The sequence below is a fragment of the Anser brachyrhynchus genome (assembly GCF_964034855.1).
Source record: "Anser brachyrhynchus genome assembly, chromosome: 3".
In the NCBI taxonomy this organism is placed as follows: domain Eukaryota; kingdom Metazoa; phylum Chordata; class Aves; order Anseriformes; family Anatidae; genus Anser; species Anser brachyrhynchus.
Window position 1 is genome coordinate 49,904,719 of NC_137696.1, and position 14,583 is coordinate 49,919,301.

Consider the following 14,583-nt stretch of genomic DNA (forward strand, 5'->3'; position numbering starts at 1 on the left):
TTAATGGTTTAATATGGGAGGATCTTTCCCTGCAGTGGGAGTAAAAAACTGAAAATGCCAGAACTTAATGTTTATAAAGGTTTTGAACTAATATGTAAAATTAAAATAAAGATAAACGAAAATGCTTGTAAAAAGGATTATTAAAGATATGACAGTACTATTATAAGTATGATCCAGCAGCCTAGAAATTAAGAATGTTTTGTAATATACAAGCACTGTGGGGAGGTCTGGAGAAGTTTATCTTTTTGGAACAGGCTGAAAGAACAGAAAGAAAACAGTAATTTTCCTTTACATTTTTTTCTTTTTCTTCTTGGAAAAATGAAGCAGAAGAGGAGGAAGAGGAGGAGGAAGAGGAAGAAGAAGAGGAAGAGGAGGAGGAGGAAGAAGAAGAAGAAGACTAAAAGAATTAAAAGAAGAAAAGAAAAAGAAGACAAAAGAGAAAGAGAAAGAAAGAGAAAGAAAGAGAAAGAGAAAGAGAAAGAGAAAGAGAAAGAGAAAGAGAAAGAGAAAGAGAAAGAGAAAGAGAAAGAGAAAGAGAAAGAGAAAGAGAAAGAGAAAGAACAAGAACAAGAACAAGAACAAGAACAAGAACAAGAACAAGAACAAGAACAAGAACAAGAACAAGAACAAGAAAAAGAACAAGAAAAAGAACAAGAACAAGAAAAAGAAAAAGAAAAAGAACAAGAAAAAGAACAAGAACAAGAAAAAGAAAAAGAAAAAGAAAAAGAAAAAGAAAAAGAAAAAGAAAAAGAAAAAGAAAAAGAAAAAGAAAAAGAAAAAGAAAAAGAAAAAGAAAAAGAAAAAGAAAAAGAAAAAGAAAAAGAAAAAGAAAAAGAAAAAGAAAAAGAAAAAGAAAAAGAAAAAGAAAAAGAAAAAGAAGAAAAAGAAAAAGAAAAAGAAAAAGAAAAAGAAAAAGAAAAAGAAAAAGAAAAAGAAAAAGAAGAAAAAGAAAAAGAAAAAGAAAAAGAAAAAGAAAAAGAAAAAGAAAAAGAAAAAGAAAAAGAAAAAGAAAAAGAAAAAGAAAAAGAAAAAGAAAAAGAAAAAGAAAAAGAAAAAGAAAAAGAAAAAGAAAAAGAAAAAGAAAAAGAAAAAGAAAAAGAAAAAGAAAAAGAAAAAGAAAAAGAAAAAGAAAAAGAAAGAAAGAGAAGGAGAAGGAGAAGGAGAAGGAGAAGGAGAAGGAGAAGGAGAAGGAGAAGGAGAAAAAGAAGAAAAAGAAGAAAAAGAAGAAAAAGAAGAAAAAGAATAGGAAGAAAGCAATCAAAATGAAACAGAGCAAAGGAGGACCTAAAGATGATGAAGAGGGTGAAGAACACTGTTTTCTCCTTTTGTAATTACTAAATCAAAACTAAGATTCATTAAAGACTGCTTCTGAAAAATAAGACAAAATTCACCATTAAGAACTATGTCTACCATTCACTGCTTGGCCCCAATGGTGTGGGCAATCATTAGTTCCAATGCCACCAGTTTTTCAGCTGCCAGGGAGTATCTTGAAACCATCTCCTAAAGAATTCTGTTCTGAAATTGTTTTGATTCTTGACAGAAAAGTAACAAAAAATGGAGGAGAAAAAAAAATAAAAGAGAACTACTTCCTAGTCTTCAAAATATTTAAAAATAAAACAGCATGGGATATAATGAGACGTGACAGTGTCTCTCATTTCTCTATCCCCAACAGTTTCTTAACAATGCCGTTTTTATAGTAAAATGCAAACCAAAAATTATAGCTCACTCCAAATAATTGTGTTCATTCAGGAACTCTAAAGGGAACGTTGAGTGAGTTAGCAACCAGAGACAATCCAGAGAGTCTGAGGAGGTTATAATACTGTTGGCCTGGAAGCTTCCAGTCTTCAGCTGTATCAAGTTTTCTTACTCAACATCGTCACACTTTTCTCACTTTTCTCTTTATGTTCCATGCACAACTTTTTGAAATAACAGGACAAACAACAAATATTCTACCAGCTGATGTCTTCCAACACCCACAAGTTTCACAAGACCTAAAAGCCAGGTGTGGGGCCATCACAAAACATTCAGATTTCATCTGTAGATGTCATGTAAAAAATGCCAGTGCCTTTTCTTGTGCAGGGAATTAACTCGCAGATGAGCCCAAGTTATAAAGTTCACATTAATACCTGGATGTCAACTTGTCCAAAATTTGGCAGAGACTGCCTTTGGGAATTAAACTCATCTGTAATGGACTGACCTCCCATTGTCAGAATTCCTGTGTGGCCTTACTAGCAAATTGATATGTTTGAAATCTTATTTAAAATCAATGGCTTTGCCTTATGCTTACCTTTCATGGCTTGAATTTGGGTACTCTGGGCTCAATTCAACGCCATTCCAGGTACTCTGCACTATCAAACCTACAAGCCAGAAGAGCACAGGCTTCCTTTTTTTTTTTTTTTTTTTTATCTCCCAGCCCATGCGGATATCTCAGATAGTCTAGAACACATGAAAAGGCTTTAGATGCCTATGTTTTGGCATCTTATTCCCATGTTCTTCATTTCTCCAGCTACAGCTAATGTCTGTACTTACAATGCAGTTTGGGAGTGTAAGTCCCATATTTGAGAGTGGCTGATACCTCACCAACTGTTGCAATGAAATGCTGTCCTTAAGACTGAAATTAGATGATAACAGGGAAGAAATTCTTTAATTCTGTGCTTTGCCATGAATGAACCACTCCCAATCAGGCTATTTTCCTATGCAAATCTACTTGATATATTAATTTAAACCCAATTTCTGAGTGTCCAGCACAGGTGTAAAGCATTCAGAGTGGTCATGGAGAATCTCAGTGATGCAGTGGTCATGTAGAATCCTAGAATCCTAGAATTATAGAATTATCGGAGTTGGAAGGGACCTTTAAAGATAATCTTGTCCAACCACTCTGCCATAGGCAGGGACATCTCTCAATACAGTATAACTCTTTGCTCATATCTGCATAGTTTGCTCTAAAGTCCTCACCTCCCCCTCCTTTAGTGCTGAATACAAGCAAATTTGAGAACATAATATTGGCCAGGCTACTGCACACCAGCACACTACTTGCTAGGAATCTCAACTGTAAAAAGGGAAGCAACAAACTTTTAAGACACCCTCTTCCCCCTCTTCCCTGTGTTCTTTTCTCTCTCTCTCTCTTTTTTTTTTTTTTTTTGTGATATCCTTTTGATCCTAACTGGATTCATATCTCAAATCTTCAGATTGCAAATTCAGCCTAATTCAAAATAGTTTTAGAAAACTTCTAACTAACTTGCAATACATTTTTAACCAGGAATGTGTAACGGATCTTATTTTTTTTCTTGCTAGCTCGCACATCTTCAACAGCACATAATTTCTGTTGAGTCAATATTAAGAGCAACATCTGGAAAATGCAACAATAAATGAGAATAAATACGAAGTCACTGAGTTGTTACTCATTTTCCTGTCTGTAAGTTACTCATTTTCCTATGCTGAGGGAGGAATGGCTATGAGAATTGATGTGATCGGGCACACACACAAACTCTTACACTAATTTCCACTGCAAGAAAATGCAGGCTTTTTTCATGCAGACTTTAACTTCAGGACTGAGTTTTGCCAGGATAGGCACATCCCAGAGACATTATCCAGGTTTGCTGTGTCATGAACATGAGCGCTAGAGTGTGGAACAAAATTTGTCTTTGTCACAAGAAGGTGACTTTCAGAGAATGATCAGTGCACATGGATCCCACTGGAACAATTGCCTTTGAGAAACAAAACAGCTAGCAAAACAGAAACCTCACTGGCAACCAACATAGTTTCCATGTGAGAAAACTCATATGTACAAGAGCTTTAAAGCAGTCTGATGAGGCGGCAATAAAAACTGTGTTCAAATATTAGAATGTCAGTCTGTCAAATTAATCAAGTCTCACTGGCAGAGTTTGTAAACAGATTCAGACTGTACAGGCAGATAAATGCAACAGTTTGGGATGGAGACATATACCTAATTTGCTAGTTACATTAAACACTTCCAGGATTTTTATGTGTTCTATTTTTTTATTTTAAGAATATCTTCACAGTAGACATTATACTATTTTCACTCGTATGTGCAGTCAGTCTATGCTACATTACTGTATGTGCAATCCATACATGTGATGTTTTGAAAATGAAACTCCTGTTGGATCAAGACCTCTTGAGCTAATTGATAATATCTTGTAATAGTTATTTTAATACCTTTGAAACTGATGGTCTATAGTAAATTGTGAGCAATAAAACAGTACTCTGCTGTGTTTAAAATTTTAAAAAGTTCCATGTTGCTTTCACATGTGCACAGCCAAAGCCAAAAATGAAGCTAGAGATGATTCTATGTTACTGTTAGGTCCCGATTCAGGTGTAGTGTTGACACTCTTGAAGTCAATAAAGCCATAGTTTGAGGAGGAAATAAATTCTGATTTAGGATTTTTAGTTCTAGGTTTAAAAAAAAAAAAATCATAATCACATGACCCATTACTTTTTGCACAGATGTGTTAATTTTAACAGCTTGACTCTGTGCTGACCCTATTTTATGCTGGATCCTTTACAGCTTGTCCTCCAGCACCCGCTTAAAGATGATAAACATAAAGCTGGCACAAACACGTGCCAGCTTTATGCTAGCACGTCATATGATCACGTGTCTGTGCCTGATCCAGATGAAATGTGAATGACTGGTGAACTAGTAGCATGAAGACAGAGCATGAATGGTTGTGGAACCATGGTCTGGGAGTTCTGCCACAGACTGCCAGGGGTCCTAAATTTTTATCCACTGATTTCATGAGTTTAAAATTTATCACACAAATCAGAATCAAGTTCAGTGAAGTATAAAGAAATGTGACAATTTCTTCCTGTCTTCTATTTTGCTGGTCATACCAGATTATCAACAAAACAAATCTCAAATTTTTCAATCACTCTTTACAATGCTCATTAAATAAACTACACAGATAATCAATGAACACACACATCTTTAGTGCTAATAATGCCACATTATTAATTTTTTGAGGAAATAGCATATAAAATATTAATAAGAAGACAATAGAACCGAACAGTAAATACGTACGACTGTAATGCATCTTAGCCAATGATACATTACTTGACCCTGTCTCTTTTAATCTGAATTATATTATCATCAGAATCTTCTTAAGCACATATGTAAGCATATTCCAGATTATGGCTGAGTTTTTGCATCCTGCATTTGCAAGATTTATGAAATTTTATACTGCCATTATTTATTCTCATTTGTGTGGTGGACAGATTTGTACTTAGAAATCATCCAGTACTTTAAGAATTTTCTAAGCACTAACATAATAGTGAGTTAAACTCACCCTATTTGTTTTCAATGGAAGAGATGCCGCAACAAGCTATTAGAGAAACTATTAGAGAAACTACCACAACAAACTATTAGAGAAACTCCTTAGGAAACTGTATCCCCTGTTAGGTGATGGGAAAGTATCTGCATTGCCATTTACTGTCTTCCACCTACATTCTGGCTGCTCCTAGCCTTGAAGCTAAAGTAACTGACAACTGCTGAGTCCAAAATGTCTGTTTTCTCCAAATCCAAAGACCTTCTGTCCTCTGTTCTTTGCAAAATACAAAAGCTCCAAAAGCACACTACCTAGATTTTCAAATGATATTGTGGTGCTATATATAAACAATATGTAGTTCATCTGAATGTGGGTGTTATTTTTAACACCTTATTTTTAACACCTTAACACCTCCAGCTTATTTTTGCTAGCTGTTGCTATAATTCTTATTTTTGTCAATCTGATGTGGCAAAACCACAAATATCTTGTGTGAAATGGGTGAAGAAATGAGGAGTATAGGATTAGAAAGAAGTCCAGAAATGAAACAATCTTGAAATACCTGCCAAGACAGAGCAGCATATGTATATACGTATAATATATTTTCCACAAATACTGTATTATTTTAGCAACCAGATATATATGTTTTCTAATTCTGAAAAAGAAAAAAAAAAGAAAAAGAAAATCAATATACATAAAGTTTTAAAACAGAGAAAGTCAGATGTTTCCAGCCAAATCCACCACTATAAACAGAGCTATTGTTATATGGCCCAACAATGATGTGGGTTTTTTTGTTTTTTTTTTTTGTGTGTGTGTTTTTTTTTTCCAGGAGTAACATTTTGTCATCAAAATCTGATAGGCTAGATACCACTCTGTAAATGCCTTGACTAAGCAGCAAAGATCTGTTTCTCTGAACCAATAAATATAATATGCACCAGAAATCATTATACAGTATGGATATATAATCCAGTAATTTCATGCCCTTCATCTGTACATTTCCCAAATGTCATTTCTCTGTACTAAATTATTTTTGGCTGATTTAAATCAAATGGAAGCAATGAATAACTAATATAAAGTAGAATTTCCTGAGCCATTATTTTTTACCCTTCAAAAATTAAAATCTTACACTAATTTTATCGGTTCATTATAATTTATAGGTTAGTTATAGAGTTGCAAAACCAAACTACTCCAGATGAGTGCAATAAACACAATGTAGTCATCTGTGATTCTTAACACAAAAAAACATTCTCCTCGTAAAACTGATTTCTCAAGTCTAGACAAGTTTCTTTATGCCCATACCTTATGGACTGTGACATCTTAGGACATGTATTCAGATAAAAAAAAAAATACAAAAACTAAGAGCAATATAGACTAATGGAGGCAGCTTTAAGTAGGATATTTGCAGTTTGCATGAAATTTTTAGCATTATCATTTTACGTTGCTTATTTTTAACAGGCAGGGCCTGTGTTAATTGGACCGGAAGTTCTTTGAAAGCACTTGGATTACAATAGAAGAAAAAAGGAAGATTACCAATAAATTGGGTTTCATCTTTTGTTTTATAAACACATTACATCTGCAGATATAAATTTTCCTCATTTTTCTCAGACAAACACATTTAACAATCTTTCTTGTATTTGTATATCCAAACCTAAATCAGAGCTTGCTAAGCAAACTGAGTACAGAAGACATCTGTATTTATTCCTTAGATTGAAGCCTAGGTATCTGAACGTGGTTAGTTTACAATCCACTGGATTCACTCAAGGGGTCCTTCCTATTCTACACACGTAGCAGCCCAGAACTCTTCTCTGTGGATGTTCCCCAAAGCCTTGGCACCACTCAGACAGGTAATAAGGAGAAAATCTAACCTAGTTTTTTCAAGACCTTAAAAGACCTGATTACAGAATATCAGTGAGGCTCAGCCATCAAAAAAACTTACATTGCCACATGACTCACTGTATATTTCTGACATCCAGGAGAGAGATACTGCCAAGCACAACTGATTAAGACATTGTTTTTAGCATCTAGATTCATCTGGCTTGATAATGTCACATTAAATATATAAGAGAAGTAATGGAAGAGACAGTGGTGAGCCCTTCTGGAGCACCAGGTATGCCTACAGACGAAAGCAAGTCTCGCTATGTAGTGTCAGCTGACTTCTGTGGTGTAGCATGTGCAAACACTCCTGAGATCCTACACTTCTTGTGAGCAAGTACTATTGTTAGCAAATCCAATACAGTCACGCTTTTGATGTTAATGGACCATATAGCTAGCAACCATAATACAGACAGACTACGCTACAGGTCTCTTCTTTTGTAAATATGTCCTTAGGTAGATTGGAGGTTACAAGTTCCCAGTAATAAAACCCACCTTTTCTTTGTTGTTTCCCTAACATTTTGTGCATGTGCACGTGTTTAAGCTTTCACTTCCTGCAGCAGCACTGCAAACTCAAGAACTCTTGCTTTAGATCTACCTAATACAACTAGCACTGTAAAAATGAAAGAAACACTCATGTAAGTTATATATTTCTAGGCAGATTTTACAAACAGAAATCCCAAAGGAATTCTGTTCTTGCTAAAACTGGCTAAGGAAATGACAGAATATATCCCCGGCATGGAAAGTGTTTGCTTTTCTTGTCTATAATCTGTTTACAATCCTTTCCCTAGCTGCCTATTGGAGCATCAAGGAGAGGGAAAAGTATTAATAACTATGGCTTTGTTGTTAAAAATAGCTTAATAAAGGAATATATAAACCTCCTAGTAAAAATGTCTTTCTTTCTTATGATGATTGTTTGATGTTTTACATCCATTGGGGCCTCAATTCAGTAAACTACTAAGCACAGTACTAAAGGTAAAGCACAGCTTCAATTTCCACTGGATTTGAAGTGTGCTTTTGGGTTATTTAGTGAGTAACGGTCTGTATCATTAATATTTCCTTTCAAACTAAACTTTTTTTCCAGAGAAAAAGAAACCGGGAAACTCAAGAAGTTTCTCTAAAGATTATTCCACTTAGAGAAGGGAACAGAGAGGAAGGCATCAAAACTCCTAGCCTACCAAAGCACTGAATGCATCTGAATATTTTAGAGGTTTCAGTCTTAAGACATTCGCCTGAGATTTCTTATCCAGTTTTCCATAGCTCAGTTCTGAAAAGTGGTGAAAAAGGTAAAGCTAAAATTTAACAATTATTTTAAAAGGCAACATAATTCATCCACATTAAACTGGCAATCAGTTTGTAAATAACAGATAATTTATGTAAGCAAAACACATATAACACCATACTTTCAAATTCGTTTTAACTGATAACTGGTTTCTGATGGGAGCTTTCTTCTTTTCAGATTTGCCTCCTAAGATTTAGCACAAAATGTATGTAACTTCCACTGTCTGTTTCCAAGTACCTTCTTGCTACACACCATCAAAAAAAAAAAAAAAAAAAAAAGAACAATGAAGGAAAATACAAGTAGGTAATAAAAAGACAGATAATCAAAGAGGAAAATAAATATAAATATCAGATCCACTCACAGATGCATATAGTTGTGAGCCAGAGACTTTAGTGGAATAATGGCAATTTACACCCAGTAAATGTTGGCCAAAAATGTTTCCATACAAAAGGAATGCATGCCACATGAGCCTACAAAATCATCATGATGTAAATCATCAGTCACTACCGTATGATAAGAGTGGAAGCAGAATGGTTATTCAAACAACTTTCACTTAAATGGCTTCAGCTCTAACAAGGCTTAATGCATGTCTTCACGGGACCTCTGCAAAGTAAGGACACCACAGCTTCTTACCTGAGCTTTTATTGGTTTTGTTTTGTCTGCTCTTTACTTGCTCAGTCCATAATGTAGGATAACGAGAAGCTATATCTAGAAAAAAATACAACAGAAAAAAGTTTGTAAATGTTACATTTTTTTAAAAGTTACTAGCAGCTGAATAATACTAAGTCATCAGTATTAAAGACGTGGATTTTAAAAAGGGAAAGGGTATACTGATCTGTATTAGAACAGGTGAAATCTTTATTCATACAAAGGCATAAATAGTTCATTTCTTATTCCATTCAAACAAAGGTTTGAAATAAATATTTGTAGAATAAAATTATATTTAATCAGAATAAATATCTCCGCCCACCAAAAAAAAAAATATCGAAAATGTGTAGTAACTTTAAATTAGATTCAGTGAGATTTACACTGAGTGGTAAGATAGTCACAGTATAGGACTACCACTGCATATGGGCTTTGAGCTTTCTATTTACAGAGATAGTCACAATATAGGACTACAACTGCATATGGGCCTTGAGCTTTCAATTTACAGAGCACCGAATTTTCCCAGATCCAAATACGCTTGTAAAAACACTAACCTTACATTGCTAGAAAATATGCTGAGGACAGAATTTATGCTTTTAACTTCCTTGTTTGGCCACACAGTTTTAATCTGAACTGTAGCTCAAGTTTAAAACCTGTCTGTACCCTGAGTATTCGCAATAAATTTGCTACTGTTAAGAGTCCATAGCTGAAGTGTAACCTCAAAACTACCCCCATGAAATTCATTGTTTTTAAGTTTTAAGACTTGACTGTGTCTTCTGTTTTTATCCTGAAAAAGGTACAGAAGTTTTCAATTTCTTGCAATTTCAGGAAGTCTGATCAGCCCCAGCAGTTGTCCTAGTTCTAAGGTAGCATTTGATGCTGTGGTGTATGGTTCATATTGCATTCATTTCATATCGCGCTGTTAAAATTCCTGTCGATGCTTACCTTCTTCATCACCTTGAGGCTGAGTCTCCAGCGCAGGAGCTGAGACATCATCTGAATTCAGAATGGAAAAGATTTGCAAGGAGACTACAATTATGAGAGTAAGCTAAATAAGTGTACATACGTGATTGATGCTAATGATTTGCACATAGCCCCGGCCGGTAAACAAACAATAATTTAAGCATTATTAATATGTACTGCACAGCATAGACGTATTATGTCTGCACACTATAGATTATAAATGTATAGCTTTTAAGATTATGGCTGATGAATTAATTGCAGGGTCTTTGAAGAGGCATGAAGTGATCAAGTTGCTCCCCAGACAGTAGTTCTTCATTTTAATGATTCCTGTAGATTATAATTGAACAAATAAGCATTCATAAAAAAGAAATTCAGTAAATGCATCAAAGGGGTAAGTCCTGTGAAAGCAAAAGCAGTCTGAGATGGAAGTGGTAGCAGATATGTTGACACCTTAAAATAAAAGGAAAGTTTCTTTTAGCACAGCAGAATGTATTTAGCAGTCAAGATGATTTTATTAGCAAGATTCATAAAGAATCAGATTTTTTTTTTTGCATTATCCTTATCCTTTAGTCAGCCATCTCCATCCATCCACAATCAACCATTACTGCAAAACAAGAGGGATGAAAATTTACAGAAATGATAAAAGAATGTGGATAATTTTAGTAAAACATAGTGGAAGCAGTGCTGGAAAAGAAAAATTCAGTATGAAAAAAATTCAAGTTAGCAATCTGTGAGAAAGATCCACCTTCACCTTATTATGTTTTTGTTATTTAAAATGATTTCAGATACTGAGTAAAAATGAGCTAGTACATCTTGTACTTATTTTCTAGCTGCTGTTTCCTGTAGAATGGAGCTAACTCCAAGTTACTCTGTGGTAAACAGCATCTTTCATGCAAGGGTTTTATGAAAATTTCTTGCAGTTTCACAACCGGATCTCAGACCAACATAGTTTCCAGGTTGTTTTTGTGGCATTTTCACAGAAGCTAGAAATAAAGGTAACTGTGAAGCTTTCTTTTGCACATAGAGGATTTGGAAGTATTGTGACCTTCCCCTTTGGAGGCCACAGACTAGTTCATAGCAAATACTCTGGAAAACTAGCCTGCATGCTTTCCACAAAAGCAAGGCAGCAGCAATAGAAACTTGTTTTCATTGCAAAATGTTTTAACCAAACCATAAGTAGACTTCTTTTAAGAATGTTCATTTTTCATGTCTATGCAATGATAGGATACTTTGCTCGAATAGCATGACAGACTGTCACTTCCCATTAGTTTTGCTAGCAATTTTGTGTTGTCCTCTGGGTGGTGGAATAAGACCATCAACTAATTTCAGAGAGGACATCAAATATCCCAGCATATTAAAAATCAAGACCTGCATTTAGATCATCAATCAGTATGTGATTCAAAAAAACTGACTTTTAGAATGTAACTTCAGGCTCTGCCACAAACTCAGTTTGGGGTTTAAATGACATTGTTCTATCATTGTCTTTCTGTTTGAGTTTGTGATGCATTTGTTCTTACATTAATAAGTGAAATACAGATATAATGCTGCAATTTTAACAATTATCAGCCCAATCAAAATTATCCTCTTGACAAACAACTCTGTTCATTTAAACAGCATTTTACTACACAGCTTTTAAGACACAGTTTATTAATATGAATATATATTTTAAAGAAAAAAAAAATCAGATACTTAGCAATTGAATCATAAAACTGGCCACAGGTCCTCCAAACAAAAAGAAAGAGGTTTTCTTTTGGTCTCCATCAAATCAAACATTTGGTATGGGATATCTGTATTAATCTAACTTCATTCCAAAACTGGAGGAACTACAACAGCTCCTGAACTACCCTTAATCTGAAAGAGGACTATGGCATTAATTTTCTGCTTGTGCTCTTTGAAAGTGTCTTCTCTTTTCATAAAAACCTTTTGTATTAAGTATGAAGAAGCATGTAGATTTTTTTTTGTTCAAAATCCAATACACTGCCACAACTGCATTGCAGTACATCTTCATTTCAGATATTTCATACGTTAACTTCATAGGACTTCCTGGCCAGCACCTGCATACCACTACATATGTACATACATGTAAACAAACCATTCCATTATCAGAGTTCAATTAACAAGAACACAGTCCTGCAGTCAGCTAAGAAAAAGGGGCACAATCCCATCCCTAACACTTGTGTTTTTCAGATAGTCTGAATATTTTCTCTGGCTAGAGGTGGGAACTGTGGCACAGGGGAAAGATATGTTAAGAAGTATCCTTTAAGCTTTGTTGCTGTTTGAGTTAACATCCAAATTTGCAAACATGCAAACAGTGCTCCTGACATCCAAAATCTGTGACTGGAAATTTTCATTCAGTATTGGAATACCCCAAAAATATGAGCTGCACATCTCAAACAGATATGGCCCTCTATGTCATTCTCTCTGACTATGTGTGGAAGAAGAGAGTCTGTCTTCATCTTCAAAGAAGAGACTGCCTCAGGCTAAGTCTATACTGTATCTTGACAGTATAGTCATCAAGGCCACTCAAGTTTGGGGCACGTCTTCTGCAGCAGCAAGAATGTCATCTAGCTTGCTTGATGTGTTACAGTAACAGAACCCCAACCTGTGGCACCTCCAGTTAGTCCACAGCAACATGAAGAAGGACGATGGGCAGGAAGGGGTGCATGCTAAATTTATGGTTATTCCAAAAGCTACCTCTGTGCCCTAGCAAGATGAACTACAAAATATTTTTACTACATTGACTATGATCACAGATCTTTAACTCAGATAGCAGATCAAGTTCATTACTCTGTGATAGTCCTAAAGAGGTTGTGATATCTCTGACAATATTATTTCATTTAAAGCATAAGGCAGTGACTTGTTGGAAGGGTGGGGAGATGTTAGTAGTATCTGAGAAGAGCCAGGAACCACCTGGGAACCAGGACATCGGCCCTTTCCGCTGCAGGCTTGGACTGGAGAATAAAAACAAGGCATGAGTGAAATACAACTGTCGTTTTAGACACAAATATATGTGATGTAAAGGGAAACATCATCATTTAAGTTTCTTGTTCTAGGAGCGTCTATTCAGGCTTCAGCAACTCAGCCCTCACAGTCGAAAACAAGACAAACAAGCAAGAAAATTCCAAGACCCAGACAAGTTTTATATATGGGATAGTTCATATAGTTCAAAGCTGAAAATGAAAGGCCTGACCCAAAGCAAATTTTCCCAGAACATAATGGGCAACTTGAGGTTAGTGGAAACCACAGTTTGTCCGGGAAGACTTGAAGGAATAGTTTTCCACTGCTGATTCATGTACCTTGTCATTATTAGCCTTTAAAGAAGTACTGATTTTCGTAACCTAATGGCACATTAGTTTATTTAAATGTTCGGTGTATTACAAGGCTACAAAAGTTACTGTAAAACTTATATCAATTATGTTTACAGCAGAATAAACTGGATAGTCATTAACATTAGCACAAATTTGAGTAACTTCTTAAAAAATAATTTATCCCACTGTAACTGGCAGAAACATTTAGTGTGTTATTTTCAGCTGAATCTAAAATTCTTTTAAGTGTTTGGAGAGCATGAGCTCTAATTTTGCTTAAAGAACAGATACCTCTCTCATTTAAATCTACCGGCTATGTTGGAGTTGCATCAGATTTTGTCCTGCCATTGATGTACCCCCACTATGATCTATCTCTAAGAACAACAATCATCTGGCCATGAATGTAAGCCATCAGTTGAATTAATCACATTATAGAAAAAAGTGCTGGGTCCCAGATGACTCAAGCACTGGTTGCTATAGACATAAAGTGAGGACTACAGTTTCCAAGATTTTGGGACTGCAGAATGCTGGCTTTATCAAACAGACAGAATAATCTGTCCTCTAGGGCAACAGAGCAGTATGGGAAAATAGCTCAGAGTATTGCTATGGGAAGCAAAGTTTTTTCCACCATTCACTGATAATTTAAACCTACAGAAAATCATGGTGGTTTATCCCACAGTATACACAGTATACTAAAATATAACATATTTTAGTTTCTATCTAAAGGCCATCTAAAATATTTACCTGTTTTTCCTGCACCTTCTCGTTGAGGCAGTTTCTCACTCACTGAACCTGCAATTGGAGAAAGAAATTATCCAGAAAACTATTATTTTCATTTTTAAAACCTTTTCTAAGAAACACAAATCAGCTTTAATGATTCATTTTTGTTTATTGTAGCAAAAAAAATCAGGAAATTCTTTCTTTGCAAACCAAGGATTTTAGCTTTGCCTGACTTCTGCATTTGTGTACCATCAATTTATTGTCAGGTGCTACTTCTCAGCCACCACAGGACCTGAGAAAGAGATAACATTAAACACTACATAAACACAAGTGCAAGAACGTGTTCATGTGCTGCACACTCAAAGCATCACTTTCCCACCAACCTAGGAAGGCCAGGTCCTCCATGAGGTGCTTCTCCCCAGCACTACTCTGTTGAGGTTCCTTGTGAGGGACAACAGCCTTCCTACACAGTCTTGCCCATGCACCTCAGCGGCTCTGTGGAGCTTCTTCAGATTGAAAG

General features: G+C 35.3%; 1 protein-coding gene across 6 annotated transcripts in view; it reads right to left on the reverse strand.

Moving 5' to 3' along the window:
- SMOC2 (SPARC related modular calcium binding 2) overlaps positions 1 to 14,583 on the reverse strand; it is a 147,455-nt gene that overhangs the window by 65,150 nt on the left and 67,722 nt on the right. For 4 of the 6 annotated variants that reach the window (XM_080585234.1, XM_080585233.1, XM_080585232.1 and 1 more), the window contains exons 5-7: positions 14,088 to 14,135; positions 10,021 to 10,104; positions 9,064 to 9,138 (exon numbers count right to left, since the gene is read on the reverse strand). In XM_080585234.1, coding sequence (XP_080441360.1) covers positions 9,064 to 9,138; positions 10,021 to 10,104; positions 14,088 to 14,135 — 207 coding nt within the window. The remainder of the gene's footprint in view (positions 1 to 9,063; positions 9,139 to 10,020; positions 10,105 to 14,087; positions 14,136 to 14,583) is intronic. The other 2 variants (XM_080585236.1, XM_080585235.1) reach the window with 1 other exon arrangement.